At 34.3% G+C, this 24744-nt stretch overlaps 1 protein-coding gene across 12 annotated transcripts in view; it reads right to left on the bottom strand.

The window, feature by feature from the left end:
* The window catches only part of DGKB (diacylglycerol kinase beta), a 725288-nt gene that overhangs the window by 474961 nt on the left and 225583 nt on the right, over positions 1–24744 (bottom strand). For 6 of the 12 annotated variants that reach the window (XM_060632583.3, XM_060632585.3, XM_060632581.3 and 3 more), the window contains one exon: positions 8848–8883. The exons of 3 other annotated variants lie outside the window; for them this stretch is intronic. In XM_060632583.3, coding sequence (XP_060488566.1) covers positions 8848–8883 — 36 coding nt within the window. The remainder of the gene's footprint in view (positions 1–8847; positions 8884–24744) is intronic. 3 more of the 12 variants (XM_060632584.3, XM_060632590.3, XM_060632588.3) reach the window with 1 other exon arrangement.

Raw genomic sequence — 24744 nt, forward strand, 5'->3', positions numbered from 1 at the left:
ATTATCACTTAAAGAAAGCCAGATGGTATTCCCCCTATGTGCCCAATCAGGACTCTTCACCAGAAGTTATCAAGGACCAGTAAGACTAATTATTTTCATAAGGAATGGTAGGAATAAGTAATATGGACTTACAATTTAAGAAATTTGTTACTGAGCACTAAAAACAAGGCTTATACATGCAGGCAATACTGCAAATGAAGCCATGACGGACTTTTAAGCTGCTATTTATATCAAGGATGGCATGAGAGTTAAAACACACATTCCATCCCAGCTAATTCCTTTGTTCATCATAGTGGAAACATTTCTTGGAGTTGGCTGCTTCCTGTTTCTATCCCACCCCCACCCCCACTCTCTCTTCAACCCAACCCAATGAATTTTATCACCGTTAATCAACCAAATCTGCTCTTCTTAAAATCACCAATGACCTTCTCATTACCACACCTATTGATCAGCTTCATCTTTTCCACTTTTTAGTGACATTTGAGAAGACTGATCTCTTCCTGCCTCCTGAACACTTGCCTCACTTGGGCTTCTGGACACGTCTTTCTCTTACTCTTTGCTCTCTTCCTACTTCACTAATTGCTTCCTCAGAGTCTCTTTCTTTGATTCTCCCTCCCAGGTTTAGTGTCCATAACACTTAACCTCTTCCTTGAATGGCTCCTCTTCACTATCTACACTCACTTCCTAGGCAACTTCATTAAATCCCAAGGCTTTGAATTTCAATTTTATGAGGAAGACTTCTAAATTTATAGTTCCTGTTCAGATTTCTCCCTTAAACTTTACTTCCTACATACAAATGCCCTTTCTATCTGTCCATGTGTGTCTAAAACACACATTAGTCCTCAAATATCCAAAGCTATTTTTTCTTGAATTTCCTGCCTACTCTCATTAAAAATAAATCCCAAACTGGATGATTACTCACCACTTCCAACATTACATATCTTAAGCCTCTGCCATCTTCTTTACCTGGATTATTGTAATCATCAACTGAGGGATCAATCTGCTTCCATCTTTGTCTCCCTACAGTCAATTCTCTATACAACAGCCACACTCGTCCTATTTCACTCCATTCCAGCTATCCCCACCTCCTCTTTATGCTTTGATCACGAGTAAGCTCTTAATTCAGAGCTTTGGCCATCATTCTTCTCTCTGCTGCAAAGCTTTCTTTTGGGCATGTTCCTCACTTATTTCAGGTTTCTGTTCAAATGTCAAATTGACTTCTCTATTCCCTTTAGCCTCCTTTTATAGAAATAATAATATATTTACACATAAAAGTATATATATTATATATAATTATATACATATATAATATACATATTATACACATATATATTATACATATGTGTATATATACATATTATACATACATATATAATATGTATTATACATATATGTGTATATATACATATTATACATATATATTATATACATATATATGCATATTATATACAAATATAATATATAATTTATTAGAACCTGAAATGTGTTCTGTTTAATTAGTTTAATGCTGGTCTATCCCCACTTTTAGTCAAAGCTTCAGAAGAAAAAGTGCTTGGTTTGCTTCACTGTTCAACATCAGATCCCCAATCAGTGTCTGACAAAAGTCAGGATAAATGAATGGAGAAATAGATGAATCAAGAGTCAAACGATTTCTAATGTTTTAATAGTATTGTATTAAGAGGGATTCTTGGGCCATGTCTAGGCTTGGAGTGAAAAGTTGTTCCGATCAAAAAGCAATGTCTGGCATGTATGCTTAAATATTTGAGTGACACATATTTTCTAGTCCCTATATTTGCTTCTTAGAGCATCATTTCAATTTCTGTAATTTTGGAACATATTTTAACTGGACTTACAAGTAAAGCTCTTTTTAACTATATTAGGGCCAGATGGATCAGAAAATTTCTGAGACCAAAATAGATGCTAATCAATACAGTCCATTTACCTTGCAATTTCATGGTGTAAAATCACTGAATATATTTTTTGTGTGACTAAAAATGGATGGTGTAATAGGATTCCTGAAATTCACATTCTTTGGAAAACGATGTACTTTCACATAAGCATAATTTCTGGCAAAAATATTGATTTTTTTTAAAGATAGATCATTCTTTCTAAACTTACAAATTACAATTTTGTCCCTAGAGAGTTAAGAGTATAATGCATAGAAAGAGTGGATTATAGGATGAGGTTTGGAGTCAGAAAGCCTGAGCTGAATCCCATCTCTGTTACTTAAATGTCATGTAACCTTGGAGCACTTAACTCTTAGTCAAAATGGAGTTAGCAATACATATTCCTCAGAGTTGTGCAAAATTTAATAGAAAACACACAAATTCCTAACATTGTGCTTATATTAGAATATGTGCTCAATAAATGAAAGTTATTATGAATAAGAAAGTGTGGCTGTCTCATTAGGGTGCTCATTAGTATTATGCAAAGTGTTTGTTCTATTTCCAAGTGCATATATGTATGAAAAATTACACTTAGTTACATTAAGTATATTAAATAAGCAAGTCTCAGTGATTACATTTGAAAATCCATAACTTATATTAGGAGTTCAAAAATAAAATGCTGAGGTAGGTATGGGAATAATTTCTTTCTGGATGCTTGCATACAGGTATGTAAAACATACAACGCTCTATAAAATGCTCTATAAAAATCTATAGTGTAGAAGATACTTATGTACCTAATATCTTATATATCTAATATCTTATCATACCTTAAATACCTTGTATTCTGACATACAATCCAACAATTGTTATTTTACATTTAATTCCTAAAATTCTTAGGTTACAAGAATTAAATAAAATTTAAGTTGGTTAGTCATATTGGAACTGAATATTTGTGACCAAACTATTTATATACATAATGCTGGAAATTGAATACATGTAAGTGTATGTCTGTAAAGAGCTACCAAATTATCTATTAACTTGATTTTATTCTTAGCCATGCACATAGCTGGGGAAATTCCATTGCTGGTAAGACCCTCCAACTAGCAAAAAGCAGTTAATTAAGTAGCTTCAGGTCTCTCCAGGGAGTCATCTTTCTGAGTAAACTGGAGTAGATGAAACAAATGCTTTATAGTAACCTTTGTAAGATATAAAAAAAATGTAAATCCTACATTGAGTGTTCAACTAAGATTTTATTTTTGAAATCTAAAATTATAAGAATGAGGTATACAACAAGTTAATAGAAAAATCCTCAGTACCTCCACCTGCATGTGAATTTTATTATATAATCCAGATAATGCTAAAATAGTAAACATTTGTTTAAACACACACACACACACACACACACACACACACACACACACGAACTCATACACACACCCCAAAGAAACCAAATGGTTTCTTTGGTTAAGGGAAATATGTCTAGTGGGTAGAATGCGTGGAATTACTCAAGGCCGAAAATTGTAAACAGGAGAAACTCATAAGCATTTACTTTTCCCCACAGTTATCATTTTATTGTACTCATTTGTTTCATCTTTATTTCCAAATTGTAGAGCAATCTCCATGAAATATCCACTATACTTTAGTTAAGCAGCATTAGCTCACAGAATGATAGTTGGATGCTTTTTCCTATTTCCACTACGAAAATCTTTACTTCTTTCATTTCATATGAGGGACAGAAAGGGGAAGCAATTGCATCTTTCAAAGATCTGCTGTCCACAGAAATTTCATTAGCCTGTTGTGGGGGTTAACTCTGAATGGCAGATCTCTATTGTGATATTTAAGAGAATTACTCCCAGTATTGAAGTTACTGAAAAGTTTCAAGAAGAACTCACCAACCTTATTTTGCATCATTATTCAGGATAATATTGATTTCTGGTAATAGAGGTCAGTGCTCACCACTTCACCTTCTGCTTTTTTTTTTAAGTTTTTGGACTTTAAATAACAAAATAAATTACCTTATTATAATCAAGACAAATTTTGTTCTGCCAGATAAATTATCCAAGATATAAAAAGAGTTGGAAAATTATTGCTTTAATCAATAGAAATTATTCAAACACTGAAAAGAGCTACTCTATCCCCCAAAATATAGAAAATATGACTACAAAAAATAAAATATAGTTATTGATATTTCAGGATTTTCAAATATCAGCCATTTGTGTTCGCTATGCAGACATTTTGAATATAGAATTCAGTGTTTTGTGATCCTCAGACTCTCTAAGTAGTACAACAGATCTTAACTGGGGAATACATTGTAATAGAATTCCAAAAGAATAATCACCATAATTAACCAACAAAAAAAGCCGAAAGGACCATTCACAGAAAACGGAAAGATGAAATAAATGAAATAAAAAGACCTCCCTTTAAACCTGTGCTTTAAAAAAAATTTTTTTTATATCATGCTGATTCTCAGAGGTAGAGTATTTGTGCATTGCTGAAAACCACTTTCACAAAAGGGATGTTTACCACAATACTTGAGCCTGCTGTTATCGATCACTCACAAACTACAAGCAGCAAGTGATGATTACCTCGAGCACAGGGCTTTCTTCTTTTTGTCCAATCTCAGCATGAGAAACAGGCAGCAGCAAAGTACCTCCATTGGTACAAAGCCACAAAAGGGTGGGCTGGTGCACTGTTGCAACAGCATCCTTCTGGCTAGTCCTGGAACTTGCTTTCTCAGTTACCTGCCTTAGGGGAGACTTAGTCCTTTCTGCCACTGGAGCTAGGCCACAGAAATTTCCCAGGAGCTCTAGAATTTGAACCCAAGGTAACACTTAGATATTCCCAATATAAAAGATCTTGTGGAAGCAGTCGTGCCAACAAATTCATTGGTGCTTAGAAGGGTTATGGGTTCCATGAAAGCAAGGCTGACAGCTGCAGAACTGCACTTTTAATTATTGTGACCTTATTGTGAAACTGGAGCCGTTCCCTGCCGAGAGACACAAATTCACTCGGAAAGTAACAAAAGCTCTAAATCTACTAGGGATCCTTGGAAGTTGCAGCAAAATTTATTATGGCTGAGTAGCAAAGCAGTCTTGATTTAGAAAAAAAAGTCTAGAAAGCTTTAAACATAGATATAATAATTGATATGTTATAAAGGTTTTCATTTTTTTCTTAATTTAGTTAAGTAAGGACTTATTAAAAAACTAAAACTACTTTGGGAAAAGGCCTAAGTATGGGCTTGGAGGCCAAATCCCAGATTTGTATTTTATTTGCCATGCAAACTTGGGCAAGTTATTTGCTATCTCTAAGCCACCACTGAGTTCATCTATAAAATGAGAAGATTTTTGTGATGATAAATTAAGAAAATGTGGATAAAGATACCAGCATAAAATAGGCACTTAGCAAATGGCAAAATTTTTAAAATACAAAAAAGTATATTGCTATACTTTCTCATTTAACTTATCACATGTATGCTGCTTACACTGCAGGAGTGCAAGATGGGTGTTGTGAAGAAGTACTTCATTTACTTGGTAGTACTTTATTTGTCTGCTGAGTCCCCATTTCTGGGGATAAGTGGTGCCGTGATCCAGGTGGGGTCTTTTGGGGCAGACGAGAGGCAAACAATTAGAATGAAAGCTAGTCTTAAACGACCTAGAGGTGCTACTCACCCACAAAACCCGGAGGTACAATTTACAACTTGGTCCCCAAGTCCCGGTTTTCACACATCACACACAATGTGACTATTTTATCTTGGGGTAATTTCATATTGGGTGCAAACCACATACAAAATTTCTGTTCAAGAAATACTGATTGGAAGCAATGAAATTTAGGAATGAGAAGGCCCATGCCAAAATCTTTTGCTTTGGGCTGTTTGCCAGTATATGGTTGTGACTTTATAAAAGTATGTGTGTGCATACGTACCTCACTCACTCTCAATTTCCTCTCTCTGTAACTGTCACCACGGACATGTTGAGCCAAAGTTTAAAAGCAAGGAGGTAGCACTCTTGTTTGTTCATACTCATCATGTCTTTCAACCAGCTGAGTTAAATGCTCCACATAGTGATTACTATGCTGCCCCCAATCTGTTTATACCAGCTCCAAGTAGAATTTGTTATCTTATTATTATAACCATGTGATTTAATTATTACTCAAACCATTGAATCCTGAGTGTAAAATAAGTTGTTTCTGTGAAAATAACTTGCATTCTTTGGAACCACAATAATACATGATGTGTGTGTGTGTGTGTGTGTGTGTGTGTGTGTGTAGAAGGAGTGGTCCAGTTGGATTAAGACACAATGACTGTAAAAGCTTTGAAAATTAATAAAAATTGAGAATTACTGGGGTGCCTGAGTGTCTCATTCAGTTAAGTGAGTGACTCAATTTCGGCTCAGATCATGATCTCATGGTTGTGAGATTGAGTCCCATGTCAGGCTCTGCACTGACAGGATGGGACTTACTTGGGATTGTCCCTCTCTCTCTCTTTCTGCCCCTCCCCTGCTCATGCTCTATCTCTCAAAACAAATAAACTTTAAAAAATATTACGAGTTATTTTACACTCAAATTGCTTTACAGATCCTTGAATTTTTGTTATACTTTAAAAAATTGAAAATAATTGAAGACAATTATTTTCATAAATAAATGAATATCTTTTCATGAAATAGGGAATGCTTTACTTTTGCTTCACAACAATTGATAACTGAAACTTACCATGGGTGATAAGACTGTGATATATGTAAGAAAGCCTATATACAATTTCCAAACAAGAGATATGGCCTCATAGAAAAGCCCTTTAACCTACATCAAAAGTGTAGCCAACAAATATACATGTACGTATTTCACATTAAATGTTTAAGGTATGTCTATATCCTTCCATAAGTTCCCCCACATACATCTTAACCTAACAATTACTTAACAAGCAATTGTTTCTGATAGTTGAACAAAGGGATACATGTGTGTGTGTGTGTGTGTGTGTGTGTGTGTGTGTGTGTGTGTTCATACACTCACCAGTGTAAACATCCACATATGGGCTTAAGAAAATTTTTGGAACAACATAGTTGAAAAAAACTCATAAGATGATTTCAGACAATGGTGAAAAGTCTAAATTAATATAAACCAATATATCTTGCCAGAAAATAAAAGGCAATGTATGAAGACTTTTAATAACTTTACAGAAGAAGAAATTGTTTGTTTGTTTGTTTGTTTTTAAATGAGAAAAGTGTATTATGAAAAGTGCAGTCTGGTCTATTTATTCTATTTATATGATATAGATTATGCAGTTTAATATGGGAGATCTGTGGAAATTATCAAGTCTAAGGAGAAAATTTTAAATCTCAAATGCAGTGCCTATATTCACGGGCAAAAATAAACTCAAACACCTGAATATACAAAATCAGTTCTCTTACACTTAAATAACTGAACTAAGTGATAAACTTTCTGAGAACGTTTGTCACTTAAGTCTGTAATTCAATATTTCTATTTTATAACCATCAAGATAATAATGGTATCAATTGACTTAAAGAATACAAAAACAATTTAATATTTCTCTTAGATTAGAAACATTACTTTTTCAAACATATTTCCAGTATCTTTTAAAGTATATGTCTGGTTACAAAATCAAAGTTTTAAAAGTCTCATGAAGCAGTCTACACTAATTGGAAAACTTTTTTGCAGGGGTGGGTAGGGAAGAGAGGTTACTACATTTTTGTACAATTATGCTTTCCTCTAAAGAAACTCATATCCTTATGTAGTATTCATATATTATAAATAATATTTTTCCTAAGGAGGCCAATTCAAATTATAATTTAGGGGAAATAATACCATCTGATCATATCCTTTAAAGATAAAAATAACTGAGGGGCTCCTGCATGGCTCAGTCAGTTGAGCATCTGGGTCTTGCCTTCACTTCAGGTCATGACATCACGATCTGTGGGATCGAGCCCCACGTCATGCTTTGCACTAATAGCACAGAGCCTGTTTGGGATTCTCTGTCTCCCTGTCTCTCTGCCCCTCCCTCCCTCCCTCCCTCCCTCCCTCCCTCTCTCTCAGAATAAATAAACATTTAAAAAAAGATAGAAACAACTGAATAGAATAGGGTCACAGAAAAATGTGGAGGCTTTCCTTTATTAATGCAAAGACAAAGCTAACACTTTACTGAAAATAAATGGTATGGGAATACCTATATTTATTTTCAAAATAGAAGTCATTTTTTCTGTGACTATATTTTATTCCAGTGACATTCCTAGATAATGTCATATGCTAACTGATTAATGCAGATACATTCTTTTTTAAAATGATGGGCACTTCAAAGTGAGCAAGAGTTTCTCAATCTACTATCACTTAAAACTACATTTTAATGGTATAGAACTTTGCATCGTTTGGGTTTTCTGTAAGGTATTTACATTTTAACATGACAAATAGGAACGATGCTATTCTTATACACAGGTCAAAACTCTTTGCAAAATAACTTTTATTTTTCTCTGTATAATTTGTTTCATATAACTTTGCTTTCCTAATGTTTGTCACAAAAGTAGATTGAAACAGTTTCAAGTCAATCCTATCATGAAAATATAAATCTCCTTGGGGTGCCTGGGTGGCTCAGTCAGCTTCTGACTCTTGATTTTGGCTGGGTTCGTGATCTCGTGGTGTTTGAGTTCTAGCCCCGTGTCAGGCTCTGTGCTGATGGTGCAGAGCCTGCTTGAGATTCCGTCTCTCCCTCTCTCTCTGCCTCTCCAACACTCACTCTCTGTCTCTCTCTCACAGTAAATAAAATAATAATAGTAATAAACTTTAAAAAAAATAAAATATAAAGATCCCCAATTCCAAATATCAGAATATGAGACAAAATGAACTAACAAATTGATATTAGTAGGTCACTGAGATAGCCCCAAATGTTCTTTATAACAATGAAAAGATGTATAATGACCTATATGGCCAAATGTGAAAACCTTTTTTGCTTACGCACCTCAGGGACTGAAACTCCTGAAGTGGACAGAGTCTGCTGAAAAAGAGAAGTTCATATTAAAGCTGAAAAAAACAAAAGTCAAACTGAAAACAAATGCCAACAAAGGTTCTTATACCACTCTTCTTCTGTGAAATAAATGAATAAATATAAAATGCATTTCCTTGTCATATTTTTTCTGCTTAATTCCATTAAATAAATTAATAAGGAATACTCTAATGGAGAGTGGGTTGGGTTGTGAATTACTTGTCCAAAATGAAACTTCATCCACCCAAAGGAGATTGGTCAATATTGTTGACCTGCTTCGTATACCTCTCTGAAATAATACTGATATATTACATTCAGGTTTTGCAATAAGAACTCATCTCTAAGTTCCATTATCCCTCATAAACCATCCCTACTAATTTTTTGAGTTGCCCATTTACCCGGCCCACTTTCCCATTTTCCAGTCCAATTCTCATTCCTTGCTAAAACACTCAGTATCTTTTTGATGGAGACATAGCTTATGGTGTGGATTTTATTTTGGGATTTTTCTGGAAATAAGAAAAAATATTCCATTAGCATCAGTAAAAAGTGAAAATATTATTAAGTAGGTAGAAAAATTTTACTTGAGAGTAACTTAAAAAAAAAAAAAGATGAAGTTAAACACACTGAAACTGGTCCTCATGACAGTGCATCTTCAATTATTCACCTGCCCTCCTTTTCTGAGTCACAGTAAGGAGCTTTGTTTCTGGCAAAAAAACAGAATAAAAGGTTAACAATTCCAAAAGTCTATGCCCTATGGGACTCAGGGCAAATTTGGAAGAATTGTTGACAAATCACACACGTAATACTAGATAAAGTTTTCTAATGGTGGGGTGTGTGTGTGGTGGGGCTAAGTATGAAGCTGGATGTCAGGTTAGGAGGTCTTAGACATTTGTGTGTCTCTGAAAAGGAGGGAGTGGTCGGTATATTCCAATTTACCCCCAGGACTGGGCTATGTGAAAGCGACTCTAAATGAATATCCAAGATGGGTCTGAAAAATCTGAGAACATAGACATTAGTTTACTCCCTGATGCAGTGTAAGTCCAAGAAGGCAGCAAGAAACAGAAGAATAAATAGCTCCATGAGGTTAATGCAACAGAAGCGACTTCCCAGCTACTCAGCATAGAGGACTAGAAGGATCCAGTGCACACAGAAGTGCATCAGAAGAAGGCGTCTAGAGAAGCCACAGAGGAATTTGAAGTGTCCAGGAATACAACTCTACTTAGAAGATATGTTTATCATGTAAGTAAAAAATGTTTCAGCTGCAGATTTTTCATCAAATTAAGTCATGAAGTCTGAAAGGATGAACTTGGGTTAACTATCCCATGAACAGCAAAACCCTATGGAAGTAATTGCCATTTCTCAGATGGACTGAAAACAGATTTCACAGAACTTTCAAAGAAAGCTTTCTGACTTCAGTAATATTCTTGACTTTTGAGCCCAAATCAGTCTATATAACACTTGAGATAACGGGGGGTGGGAAAAATGTGCTAATTTCAATCTACGTCACCTCAATTTTTTTTGTCAGCTTTCCTATTTTTTTTCTTCTCAGCTCTTAGTTCAAGCTTAGATCTGAATAAACATTTTAAGACATGAGTGTAATTGTTCCATCTTTATTATAGTCTATGTTTGCTCTCCCTCTAATCCAGATTAAGCTCCTTGTCCTGTGATTCCTTATCTTATCCTATGTCATGGGCCAAGGAAAGTCCCAGAGACTCTCAAGCAAAAATTAGGATGCCCATCAAACAGTCTCCAGGACATAGGTCACAGATGCCTTCTATCTTTGGAAGAGTCTATGTTCACCTTACCCATCTGTAAAGAGTAAGGCACTGGAAAGCCAAGTGAAAAGATTATAGTTGTCAAAATGGTTTAGAGTAACAGCAAGTGTGATGCACAAATCTTAAATGGATATGGTCCACCCCACCACAAGCACCAAAAAAAAAAAAAAAAAAAAAAAAAAAAAAAAAAAAAACCCTATAAAAGACATTTTTGAGATATATTTAAGCATTTGAATAGACAGGATAGTGATTAATATTATGGAATTATCGTTAATATTCCTATGTGTGATAATAGTATGGAAATTGTATAAAAAATTGTCCTTAATCTTACAAGATGCCTGCTGACATATTTAGCGATGTAATGTCATACTACCTGCAATTTATATATAAAAGATTCAACTTAGTAAAATATATCTATTTCTGCATATATAATGGAAAAATAATAATAGAGGCTGGGGATATATTTGAATCATATGGCTCGATGACACAAAAAGCAAAAATTATGCCAATTTGGGTTATGAAGACCCTGTTTTAAGGCATTCTTTCCCCAAAACACACTGTAGGATGAAATTAACCCATAGCTGGCACTTTGCTACCACTTGTGTGGAGAATTGGTAATTTATGGATATTCATGTTACAGGCTTCTTCCTTCTTAAGGTAGTGGGATTATGGGTCATCTACTGAGAGTGAGTGATGTTGGCAGAGAAGTAGTGACAAGAGAGTAAGGAAATAGTAGAAAGTTTGTCACTACCTCTCTGAGAATGTGAAAGCAGTTGACTAAGAATAAGTTAACAGGATCAAACAAAATTGAGACCACAGCAGGTCAAAAAGTCATAAATGTGTAAGAGAGAAAGCCACCTACTCAGAGACTTATCTCTAGCAACACTCAAGTATCTGACAGCAACACTAAAAATTCTTTTCAAGAATAAGAGGGATGAAACAATGTATACAAAAGCTCACTTATAATCAAGGTGTGTAGGCAAAGACGGTATATTAAACTAACATGACCATCAGTGGTTTACCCTTGAGTTACAATAAGAAAACTATGATATCCAGGTAAAAGACAAACAAGAAACTTTTTAGAGAACAAATTCAGATATTATATTACTTCAATTATACTCTTCTGTATATGATTTCTAAATATCAAGGATTAACAGAGTAAATGTTTTAGCTTTTTGAAAATTATCATGACTGTATAATTCTAAATGCAATATATTTTTAATCAGAATTAATATAGGAACTGTATATTTGTATTTAATCAAACGTGAGGTGTGACTACAGAGGAATGTGATTGATTTTATTTAATCAGTATCATTTTAATATTAAATAGAATACACAGTGCAGATAATTAGTTTAAAAGATGCATTTGTCTTCAGGGCACTTACTAAGTTCAACGTAATATCAAAGAATTTTTAAAAATTCTATTATTCTAAAGTATAGAGATATCTCTTGTCTTCATAGTTTCTAACATGTAATCATTTTAAATTGACAATTTAATCCAAATTGTCATAGGATAAAGAAAAATCTTTGGTAGAGAGATTGTTGGAGGTTTGAGTTAAAAATATAATAAGAACATAGTACTCAGATTAAAAGGGTCATCAGTTATTTCAAGACTAAAGTAAAATTAACAGAACTCTATGCTCTACCTATATAGGAATGTTCAAATTTTTGAAAAATCGCTTTTATGTTTATTGTCTCATTTAATCCTCCATGTAAGCCAAGATACTTCACTTCTCAGACTGAGAAACTGGAAATCAGAAAGGTTAGATAATTAGCCTAAGAAAATAAAGTTAACGATAGATCCAAATACAGTGCTTCTCTGTCCCAGGCTCTATTTTTTTTCATACAAGTTCAATAAGAATTTTTTCCTAAGTCTATTTTTAGCTATGTCTCTATTTTTTAAGTGATATGAAAATACCATTATTTTAAAACATTGAACACTGCGAAGTATTTAGAGACCACAATATATATGTTCTGCCTGAAAGAAGTGGCTTGAATATCAATATGGATTAATTTAACCTTATAACTTCTAGTACGGTGGTAAATTAAGGTGGCCAAATAAAATGATTTTATTTTTGTATTTCTTAAAATGTTTATTTATTTATTTTGAGGGGGGAGGAGCAGAGAGAGAGACAGAGACAGAGAGAGAGAGAGAGAGAGAGAGAGAGAAAGAGAGAATCCAAAGCAGGCTCTGCTCACAAACCATAAGATCATGACCTGAGCTGAGATCAAGAGTAGGACACTTAACCGAATGAGTCACTGAGGCACCCCTAAACAAAACTATTTTAAATAGCTGCTTTCCTTATATGCAAGTTGATATCTCTGGCATCAAAAAAGAAGTGAGAGAATAAAAAGCAAGTCTGGGAAAAGAACAACTGACTTTCTAAAGTGGTACAGTGTCTCAGCCTTAAAGAGAAGTTGTTCTATCATCCTTGATGGTAAAATGTATCAAGGGCATCTCTATTATATAGAAACTAAACACATTTGGTTTCGCTAAATTTTATTGTCACCTTCCAGATTCATAATTTGTTTAACCTTTTATGATTTTGCAGGTCCCTAAGTGAGTATACTCACACATGTAAACACAATACAAATTTTAAAAAAGGAAGTGAGACCGAAATAATTTGTATACTATAAATAATTTTTATAACCAATGATTATTTCAATGTATGGCAAGTATGTCAATTAGACATTAGACAAATTAGGTCATTATTTTTTTTTCTTTTCCAGCAGCACATTGACATATCTAATTAAAATGAAACTATCAAAAGTAAAATATTTTAGAAGATATACATATTTTTTTAATTTTTTTTAACGTTTATTTATTTTTGAGACAGAGAGAGACAGAGCATGAACAGGGGAGGGTCAGAGAGAGGGAGACACAGAATCTGAAACAGGCTCCAGGCTCTGAGCTGTCAGCACAGAGCCCGACGCGGGGCTTGAACTCACGGACCACGAAATCATGACCTGAGCGGAAGTCGGCCGCTTAACCGAGTGAGCCACAGGCGCCCCTAGAAGATATACATATTACAATCTTATTCAAGATCCCTTGACTAACCAAGGGATGTTTGAGCCAAATTTTTAAGTTTGCAACAACATGAATTTAATGGTAAAAATATGTTTAACAGATAATCTCAGTGTTTCATAATTTTAATTGTTCACAAAAATGTCTATTCTTACTCTTGTAAATGTGATCATTTACACATATTTGCAGAGTTTTGCTCAGAAGATACTGCACAGAAGGAATTGGAAGGCTCCGTCCTTTATGGTTCCCTCAGTATGTGTGCATGTTTGTGTCTAGAAAGGAAACACCCTGAACCTTCAGGGAAAATACACCTAATGCAGTGGATATTTGGAAACTTAAGAGGCACTGTTTTCAATAAGAATATTAAAAACATATCTTTATAGAGATACCCAAATCATTTCGAACATAGATTTCTACATATAAAAGCAACCAGCAAGAACTAAACCCTTCCCAATGTTATTGTTACTGTCTTGCCATCCTGATTAACTAGTGAAATGAAATCATTAGTAATGTTATCATAACTTGGCCAGGTCCCATAAAATCATCAGAAGCCCAGATGGTTGAAGAAGCGTTCTTCAGTTTCCACTGCCTGCCTGTAGCTCAGCAAAAAAGGACTAATCACACTTTCTTCATCTGAAACTATTTTTGTTGCTTACAAGTATATGTGAACCAACAGAATATTTTTTTTAATGAAACATTGATGTTAGGGCTATTACAGTAGAGAAAAAGAAGAAAAGATGCAGAAGGGGAGACAAGAGATCAAAAAGAGAAAGCAATAGTGAAAAAAGGAGAGGGAGACAGGAGAGGCTAAGAAAAATAAAAGAACAGAGTCCTCCTTGCTATTCTCCTCAATCCTCACATGTACCATGGGCATCATAACTACATCTACCATTTCAGAAATAAATGTCCTTTCATTCAAAGAAAACAATGAAATTGAGTAAAGGAGGGATGGGGGCTGATATTTAGAGTGTGGCTTTTGCTTTTGATTCAAGTATTGAAAAATTCTTAAACATCAGATTCAACCATCTACAAAATATATTTCAAAATACAATGCACATGCCTTATTATTTATTTGTGTCAAATAATTCTTGACAAGTCTTACTTTACATAATAATAATTAAGAGATAGCTATTTACGTGTATGTATACATATGCATGATTATGCTTGTGATTTTTGGGGCAGGGGATTTGACTGCAGTTGGTAGTTTTAAATTAAAAAAAGTACATTCAAGGGGCACCTGGGTGGCCCAGTCGGTTAAGCATAGGAATTCGCTCAGGTCATGATCTTTATTTTTTTTTTAAAGTTTTATTTATTTTTGACAGAGAGAGAGAGACAGAGCATGAACAGGGGAGGGTCAGAGAGAAGGAGACACAGAATCTGAAGCAGGCTCCAGGCTCCGAGCTGTCACAACAGAGCCCAAAGTAGGGCTCAAACTCACCAACTGTGAGATCATGACCTGAGCTGAATTCGGACACTCAACCGACTGAGCCACGCAGGTGCCCCTCAAGTCATGATCTTGCAGTTGGTGAGTCTGAGCCCCACATCAGGCTCTCTGCTCTCAGCACAGAGTCCACTGAGGTCTCATGTACCCTCTCTCTGCCCCTCTTCCGCTGGTTTTCTCTCTCTCTTTCTCTTTCTGAAAATAAACTTTTTTTTAAAGCATCCTCAAGAAACTACATCTAATAAAACAGATGAATACCTATTGAATTTTATGTAAATAAAATCCATCAAAACTACTTCCTGTTATGCCTATTCTTTTTCTCAACATGATCCCATTCTCAAAACGTAACACTGTGGCTTTCTAAAATATAGAAAAACACTGTTAAGTAGTGAAAGAATATGGATAATAATATTTAGAATTAAAGCATTAGGCTGCTAAGTTTTCCTTTTCATCAATCTGGGAAAAAAAACCCAAATTTAAAAACAAACAAGTTATAATGAAATTTGTTCCTATCCTTTGCCTCTCTAAATATCCACTGATCTCACACCAAAGCATTTTCCAACCAGGTTAAAGTCCAATTCTGCATTCACATTAGGCTAAGATTCAATTGAGTTAAAATTTTACATTGACTGCCAGTCAACCTTATCATGAACTTTCATTATGTGCATGTAATTAATTGGGTCCAACGAACAATATCAGTACTGAGTTATAGACTCTTTTCCCCCGACCATATAATTAGAATATAATTACCCACAGGATATCAGAATGATGCAAAACCTTTCCTCTAAATGTGCCCTCATTAGGAAACAAGTCTCAATGTACATTTATTCAATCAGTGTGAATTAATTAAAATGTTACTGAAATAAAAGAGGGCAGCAATAAAGAGTATCTGACATCTATTAAGAGACTATCACTTGAGATCTGCATGCACAGTTCATATTTAAACCCATTTAGCTCAAGTAGGAACTTGGCCATGTAATGTTATATACATGCAGTATGCTAGGAAATCTGAAAATGAATCAGTGTGTGGTAGTGTTTTTGAAAAGAACATAATACACAATACACAGAAAATCTTAAAGGACCTGAGTAGGATTCTAGAGGACCTTTCATTCCCTGATGAATCCATAAAGGTGTATCATTACATAGCGGTGGATAGAAATTATTTTTATCTTGAAGTATCCAGGAAAATAGTTGTTCATCCCACACTTTTCTATTACAAATGTGGCATATTTGTTTTGATATGGCTTAGGAGATAACAGAAAAGCCTAGACTTACCAAAACACTAACTATTTTTGTTTTTTTTTTCAATAAAGAAAATAACCTCAATTACTTAAGCTAGCTCAAGGTATTTCAATAGCATATTTTCTTTAAGCAGAAAATTCATAAGCACCTAAAACTATATTCTTTTTAAGAGGTTATGCATAATGTAACATATTCCGATTATATAAAACATGGAAAAAATAGTAAATGCATAAAGAAACCAAAGGACATATACTTCCTATACCACATGAAGCTGTTGATTCATGCAAAAACATTCTTCCTAAAAGCTATTTATCTTGGTTTTGCTAGAACCTAGCATATTGTCATATGAAATAAAAGATGATTGAATAAACTAACAAATAAATAACCCTAATACAAAGGAATACTGACTAATACCCAAGAACAGTATCATCAACAGAAGCAAAAATTTTAAAAAGCTCCCTGTAATATTTAAAATAAGATACACAGTGATTTTGAAGCTTTCTGTTATGACATAATCCCTCAGACATTTTTAGCTTTAGTAATAGGTTTCGTAACACTTAGTTCTGGTATTCAATACTTCACATTCATTCTTACACGTAGATAAGCATCGTTTTATTTTTTTTTTTTTTTTTTTTATTTTATTTTATTTTATTTTTTAATATATGAAATTTACTGTCAAATTGGTTTCCATACAACACCCAGTGCTCATCCCAAAAGGTGCCCTCCTCAATACCCATCACCCACCCTGCCCTCCCTCCCACCCTGCCCTCCCTCCCACCCCCCATCAACCCTCAGTTTGTTCTCAGTTTTTAACAGTCTCTAATGGATAAGCATCGTTTTAAAATGGAAATACTGATGAGAACTAAGATAAATAAGGCCATTTATAAATTGCTACTTTTTACATGCTCTTCAGGAACAAACTCTAACCAGGTTTTAAATCATTGCTTTTGTAAAAAAAAGAATTAAATCCATAAGCTTATATATATTTTTAAATGTTCTGAATGTATATTTACAAAATGGTCTAATGTTCCATTCAGATATTAGACTGGCTTTGGTAGAGGCCAAAACATGAAATAAATAATGAACTCTCTCTTTCTAAACAAGAAAGGAGATGGTCTCACACAGGCTTGCTTTATTTTTAACATGAAATTTCCTGTTGAATTTCAGTGACAAAGACATGTTGCTATAATTTCTTGCTGAAAACGTGGTGATTTGAATAACACTAAGAGTAATAATCACCACATAAAAAATCCTACTAATAGAATATGAATAATTTTAAAGTTCTGTTTAGTAGTAAAACATCAATATTCATTTTCTGAGCTATACTAAGAATGAATATTTGTGATATTTTACATGGACTACTGTATTGCTTAAGCTATATTTAAAAAAAATCAGATTGTAAATATAATTTGACAGTCAGAGAAAAAGGTCTTGATTCTCCTCAGAATTCTGAAATATTCCCTCTCAGCCTTCTACCTGCAATACCACTTTATTTTAAATATTAGGCATTTCACAGTACCATCTATTGGATATCTGATATAACTACAACAACATAACAATCACAGGGTTTTTTGAGATTTAGTAATAACTGTAAAATACTTCCTGTGTCACTCTAGAAACTAAACACAATGCTTATTTGACAGCCCCTAAGATTACTTCATTATCACATACTTTGAACTCGAGTGTATTAGCTTATAACAATAAAATTTAATTATTATGTGTCTTGAATGATTTTAAAAAAGAAACCTCCCTGTCACATATTCATTTTAATTTTTCATTTGCTATGTATGTCACTGTCTGATATATTTTCTTCTTGACTCAGGAGAGGGAGTCACTGATGGGGACACAAAGAGACAACTGATTGTTATTCATTAATTCGGCAAATATTTGTTGACTAGTTGCCTACTGAATTAGGTACTTGAGACAAAGAGATCCACCCTTTTCGTGTCTGTGATAAGTGTTGGCAGCACTGGTCAGTGAGCAGAGGCAACAGCTCCACAAGAGAAGTTTTCAGTTCAGTTCCTGGTGTTTGGAAACTGAGCCCTCGATGGGACATCAAGAGGAAATTTGCAAGCTGAAGCTGAGGATTTGGATCTTGAGGGGTCAGGGAGAAGAAGCTTACACAGCTGTATTCAAAAGTGGGAGTTGTAGTCATAAGACACTGGATGAGATAATCTATAGAGAGCATAATGACATGAGAATACAGTTAAAAATGGAGACATACATATTCAAGAACAGGAGGACGAGGAATTTAGCAATGTAGATAAAGTGTGGTTAGAGGGGTAGAAGAAAAACTAGTAGAAACGTGTTAGATGAGTGCTACATTATAACAGAGCACTTTAAATACTGCCAACGCAGCAGGGGATTAAAAAATGAGGACTCTTGGAAAGGGGGTCTAGTAGATGTTGTTGGTAGCCCCAAGCAGATCCTTTGTCACCTGGCCAGAGTACCTATCCCCAACTGCTGTGAGGGTTGACTGATGAGAATTCCCAAGTGTCCCATTTTCTGAAGAATTATTCTTTATTTCAGGAGCAGGCTTTCCAGGGTGGCAAATACCTTCTATCCTACAGGAAGCCACAGCTAATGAAACACTTATACAAGTTAGAAAAAGCCAACCCCCTTATCTTAAGAACAATCATATGGTGGGATTTTATGCTAGAGATGCCAAGGTTCAGGCTAAGTCTTGAACTCTCCCTGTGACTCCTTCCTTGCTCAAAGCCCCCTTCCTCTCCTTCCTTACAGATGATTTTGTAAAGAAACATTCCTCCTTCAAGGGCACCTGGGTGGCTCAGTCCGTTAAGCATCTGACTTCATCTCAGGTCATGATCTCAGGGTTCATGAGTTCGAGCCCCGCGTCGGGCTGTGTGCTGACAGCTCAGAGCCTGGAGCCTGCTACAGATTCTGTGTCTCCCTCTCTCTCTGACCCTCCCCCACTCACACTCTGTCTGTCTCCCTCTCTCTCTCTCAAAAGTAATCATTTAATAATTTAAAAAAAAAGGAACATTCCTCCTTCTATAAATCACAAACAGCAAAATCCCCTTCACTCTCTGCTCCTTGGGAATCCAACCAAAAAGAGTGCCGCTGGATTTGGGATGAATAGCAAGAGCAGGTTTCCACCTATTATACTGTCAGGAATGAGAATAATGTGGGTTGAGGTGGGAGGAGGAGGGAAATTTGACACAGTGAGTACATCTTCACAGCTGCATAGATTTATAGCTACATTAAGAAGCAGAGAAAAGTCACATCCATAAACAAATATGGAAGACAGCAAAAAGAACAGCTATCCCTCTAGTACGGGCTCAAAGGCAGACATATCACTGAAAGTAGAAACAAAGAAGTTCCACCACTCAGATCACCGTGCTGTCAAGTGCTACCTGTCGTAAGATGTTAGGTTACACCTTATCTGAGTTTTCCAACTGTAAATTAGTGAGTCAGTGTATTATTACATACTGTGGCACATGCCATGACAGGAGCAAAATGGGGAGAAAGAGAGGCAGAAAATGCTAGAATGAAAGAAACTGGAGGGAAAGAGGTATTGGATGACTCAAGGATGTTGGAGTAATGGTAACCAAATGGAAGAATTCAAGAATATTTCAGGTTGGGAAAAAAGAGGAATGGAGAGCTGTATTCCTCCAGGATTTGAGTTCCCTTGGGCGAATGAATCCAAATTAGTCAAAGCTCCTGTGAGTATTAGTAAGAGAATTTGAAATGATAGATTTTACCATCTAGACTGGAAGGGGTAGGTGTGGCAGTCTCAAAAGAACTAAGCAATCTTTATTCTACAAAAAGAGGAAACATAGAGCAAGCTAATAAAAAAAGACAAAATTGAGTCAAAAATCATTTCACTGTGCATGAAACTGGTGTCCAGACCAAAAGTTTTACATGACTCAATTCTTACTCAGGTTTCAAGTTGAAAGCTGAGAATAGACAAGTTATATTTAATAGTAAAACAGAGAAAAGCATGTATATAAATACTTTATGATCACCACTACTTCATCTGGAATCATTAAAACCACAGGTTACCTTTGCAAGGTGGAATTTATCCTTCAATGTCTAGTGGTGAAGGGATCCGATTTTTATTGCACTCAAAATTTAAAAGTGAGCAGACAGAAACAATATAAAGTATTTATTTCTACTGTAATGCAATTAGTTCTGGATATCTGCCCTGCCCCAACCCCAAACTTCCTCTGGAGGGCACAAGCAAAAATACCAACATAGAGTTCACATATTTGGGAGTATATTTATGCCCCACTTCGTGGCAATATTGTCTCACTGGATAGAAAATGAGTATCTCTGGCTTTTGTTTTAATTTGTTTTTCTCAGTTATTTATAAGAATTAAAATTTTCAATTATTGTTTTAGGTATTTGTATTAATTTTACAAAACAAGGCTTTTTTGTTAAAATGTTTACATCTATCTTGATTTGTGAGTTTTGGTCTTTCTTTACCATTTTTCAAAAAATTTTTGATTTGTCAAGTCTGTCAACATTTTCTCCCACCTTTGTGTTTTAAGATAAAATGGAAAAAGGCATTTTACAGGCAAAAACTAAACTGTTAATCCATGTTTGATGTATTTTAGAACAGGTATAAAGTGGAATTAATTTAGTGTCCCATACATATGTAGTCATCTCAACATCATGCACCCCTGCCATCCCCCTACAGATTTAATATGAGAGTGTCATCATATATTACACTGTGACATATCATTTAATAAGTTTTAGACTCTCTGCCAAGTATCTTCTAGAACCAGTATTACATTATTTTGATCACTGTAACTTTAATAAGCATATTCTTAAGGTCTCTTCAAACAGGTCTTTCCTTATTACTATTCTTTCCTAGAATTTATAATGTATTTGTTCATGTTTATTCTTCCAGGCAAACTGTAGAGTCATTTTGCCAAGAAAAACATGGATAATAGTAATAATACCTGGAAATTGCATTAAGTGGATGAGTGAACTTGAAGAAATGTAGGTTCTTTTTAGTTCAATTTGATTTTATTCAGCATATTTAGACTTTAAGAAAATATTTTAATTTTTTGTTTAGGGATAGCACCTTGTTGCCATTCTCCTTTGCAGTAAAGGGGGTTGTCTTAATCCTCTCCTTCAAATTACTGATTCAGTTGTCCTCAATGTTGATTTTTCCCTAGGTAGACACTGATGTATTTTAGTTTCTGCTAAGGTATTATTTTTCTCTATGTCTTTTTTTAAAGTTTCAGGTATTCCTTTTAAATCAGTATATTATAAAGTAAATGTTTTCTTTAGTATTCTTTATCAGGTAAAACAATTGCTATTAACATTTTCTTCCGTTCAGTACAATAAATTTTCATGTATGACATCCATCTAACTTTTAACTACTATGCCTGTTTCTTTTTTCTTATGGCAGAATTACTACTATTTTATTTTTGCAACAGGTAGACTTCTTTATACTAAAATGCACTTTGGCCATAAGCCATCACTCTGCATTGACAGTTGTTATAAAAAAGCAAAACCAAAGGAAACAAACTCTACTAAATGATTACAGCAATATTGTTGAGGCGTAGTCCCTGCCTGATACAATTTCATATGGAAGAAATTAATCTCAGATCTCAGTAACAACAATAACAATAAAAAGCGTTTCCGCTAAGTGAATGGTTTGGTTTTATGTTGTGAAGATTGTCAACACTTTATTTCCCCCTTTTTCATAAGGCTACTAAGAAACTCTGGGACAAATCTGAAAACTACCTCTGTCAACTTTTTAAAGATATTAGCGACATGAATTTCTAAGTCTACTTTGATTTTGGCATAAATTTATTGCTTTATAATGCTGCTTAATATATACTTAAATAGGCTGACTTTGAATGTTACTGGTAATACGTTGTAGAATAACTTAATTCATAATCTCATAGCCTCACTTTTGAATCAGACACATAGAAAATATTCTTTATTTTGTGTTAGTCTATTACCTAGATTTTTACCTTTTAAGTATTTTTTTTGTTCCTTCTTTAGATAATACCCACTTTTGGCTACAAGCTTTAGATTTCCATCAGTTTTCAATTAATTGAACTTCCTGTTTATGTCATATTAGTCTTTTGTTTTGCTTTTCTACAAATCGTGACAAAATTAACAGAGTACAGGTTTGTCTCCTTAAAAAATTATAACTTGATCAAGGTACAGCTACATGTTAGGCATAAAATATAGAAATGTGTAGGAATAAATTTGTAGTCCTATTTAAAAAAATAAAAATAATATTTTTAGAATCCTAAAAATAGAATCTACCATATTCATTTATGTAGAAACAAATATAATTTGCCACGACATAATTAACTTTTTCTTCTAGGTTAGCCCTTACTTTTAATCACACATATTATACATTATATAGCCTAAGCTACTGTAAAGATGGGTTCTTCAGAAACCACGAGAATCAATCTAAGACAGTGTAACAGACAAATGGTTCATCTCTTAAGTGTAGATGATGGAATCATCACTTAGTGATGCAGAGTCCTCTTGTACTATGTCCCTTTAAAATATAAATACATGAAGACTATGTCCAACCCAAATGGATGTACATATATTTTATAAACATTTCAGATTTTTAGTGCTTAAATGTTTTCCTCCATGGAATTGAATCAAAAAAACATTGGCAAAAAAATGTGGGAATATTCAGAATTTAATTCTACATATTTTTAAAAATAAATTAAAAAAAAGCAGCTATCTTATATGAATAATACCACAAAATTGAGTCTGAGTTAGATTTTCAAGGTATGGAAAAATTAGATTCTTTTTGACCTATCATTACTATGATGACAATTATGAATTGATCTATAATGAATATTAATTAAATGAATATTAAGTAATGACATTGATGAAACATTTATTGAGCACTGACAATGGGCTTTGTCCCCACTCTTTAGACAAAAAAGAAAATTGCACAGGCACAAACCCATGGTACATTGCATAAAGAATTTCAAGAAAATAGATGACTTCAGTAAGCGTGGTTAAAGGTTAAAGAGGTAAATGCAAAGAAGGGAGAAGCAGCTGAAAAGATGTTAAATAAAAACTGAAGCTCAGTGCAGCAAGTCACATCCCTAGCCAACTGTTCACACTTCCCCACCAGATTTCTGGGAGCTCTACAACTAGTAAAGGAAGTAAGTTTACAGAGCATTCAAAATCCAAATTTCAGAATCACAGAGAATTCAAAAATCTCCCTCCCTTTTTAACTGGCTAATGTTTACTACTGAAATTGTCATTATTGATTGTTTCTGGTTAAATGACAGATACAGTATGGAAAGAACCCTTAATAGTTGGAATGTAAGGATAAAACACACACACCATACTTCCAGTCTCTAAAAGAACTTTTGACACTGCTGAGGAGTGAACACTTGATTAAACACATGCTTTAAGGACAGATTTAACATACTCTCTGCTACACAAGACGTAATCACTGTATCTACAATGCATAATTTAGTAGAATTCTTATAATTGTAGAAGAGCAAACAAGATTGGAAGAGGAGAAGGTAACAGAGGCATATGGTTCTCCAAGCATGATATATGCAGAGATACGTGGATTGGTACTTTAGCAACACCACGTTGTCCAAGTTTTTAGTCACAACAAAGAAGAGGGGTACTTGGAAAAGTCTGAATTAAGTCTAAGAACATGTCTAGAATTTATATTTTCCAAATACCTTTATTTTCCTGTCTCTGAGCTAACGAGCTTCATTGGTTATTTTGTTGGCATTCTTAAAAGTTTATTTAAGGTAATATAGGATATTATAGCAAAAGTATAGAGTATTCTGGGGAGAAAAGACCACAATTGGTCCAAAAGGGGCACACTACTGAACATATACTTAATTTTTTATCATATCACCTTTTGCCAATGAATACTACTTTGACCATATATTCTGATAATAATATGTTCTTGAAAAATAAAACAATCATCTCAAATTAACTGTTTAAATGTTTAAATTAATAGTTTATTCAAAAAATATGTTTTTTAGGTTTTAGGAAAATCATTCCAATCATTATGTTCCTGATTTAGAAATATGCTTATACTATAGGGATGCCTGGGTGGGGCAGTCAGTTAAGCATGTGACTTTTAATTTTGGCTCAGGTCATGATCCCATGGTTCGTGAGACTGAGCCTCACATTGGGCTCCCCGCTGACAGCATGGAGCCTGCTGGGGATTATCTCTCTCCCTCTCTCTCTGTTCCTCCGTGATCTCTCTTTTTCTTAAAATAAATAAATAAATAAAGAATCATGTTTATAGTACATAAAAAAACTAAACAACTGTGAAATCTGATTCACCTGTGAAACAAAATACTAAGTATGAGAAGAAAAGGATACTTTGATTACACAGTGACCAGGAAAAGCCATGGTTCATAAAGGTGTTCCCTAAGGTGTTATATATAAAAACAAAA

The sequence above is a fragment of the Panthera onca genome, chromosome A2, assembly GCF_046562875.1.
Source record: "Panthera onca isolate mPanOnc1 chromosome A2, mPanOnc1 haplotype 2, whole genome shotgun sequence".
In the NCBI taxonomy this organism is placed as follows: domain Eukaryota; kingdom Metazoa; phylum Chordata; class Mammalia; order Carnivora; family Felidae; genus Panthera; species Panthera onca.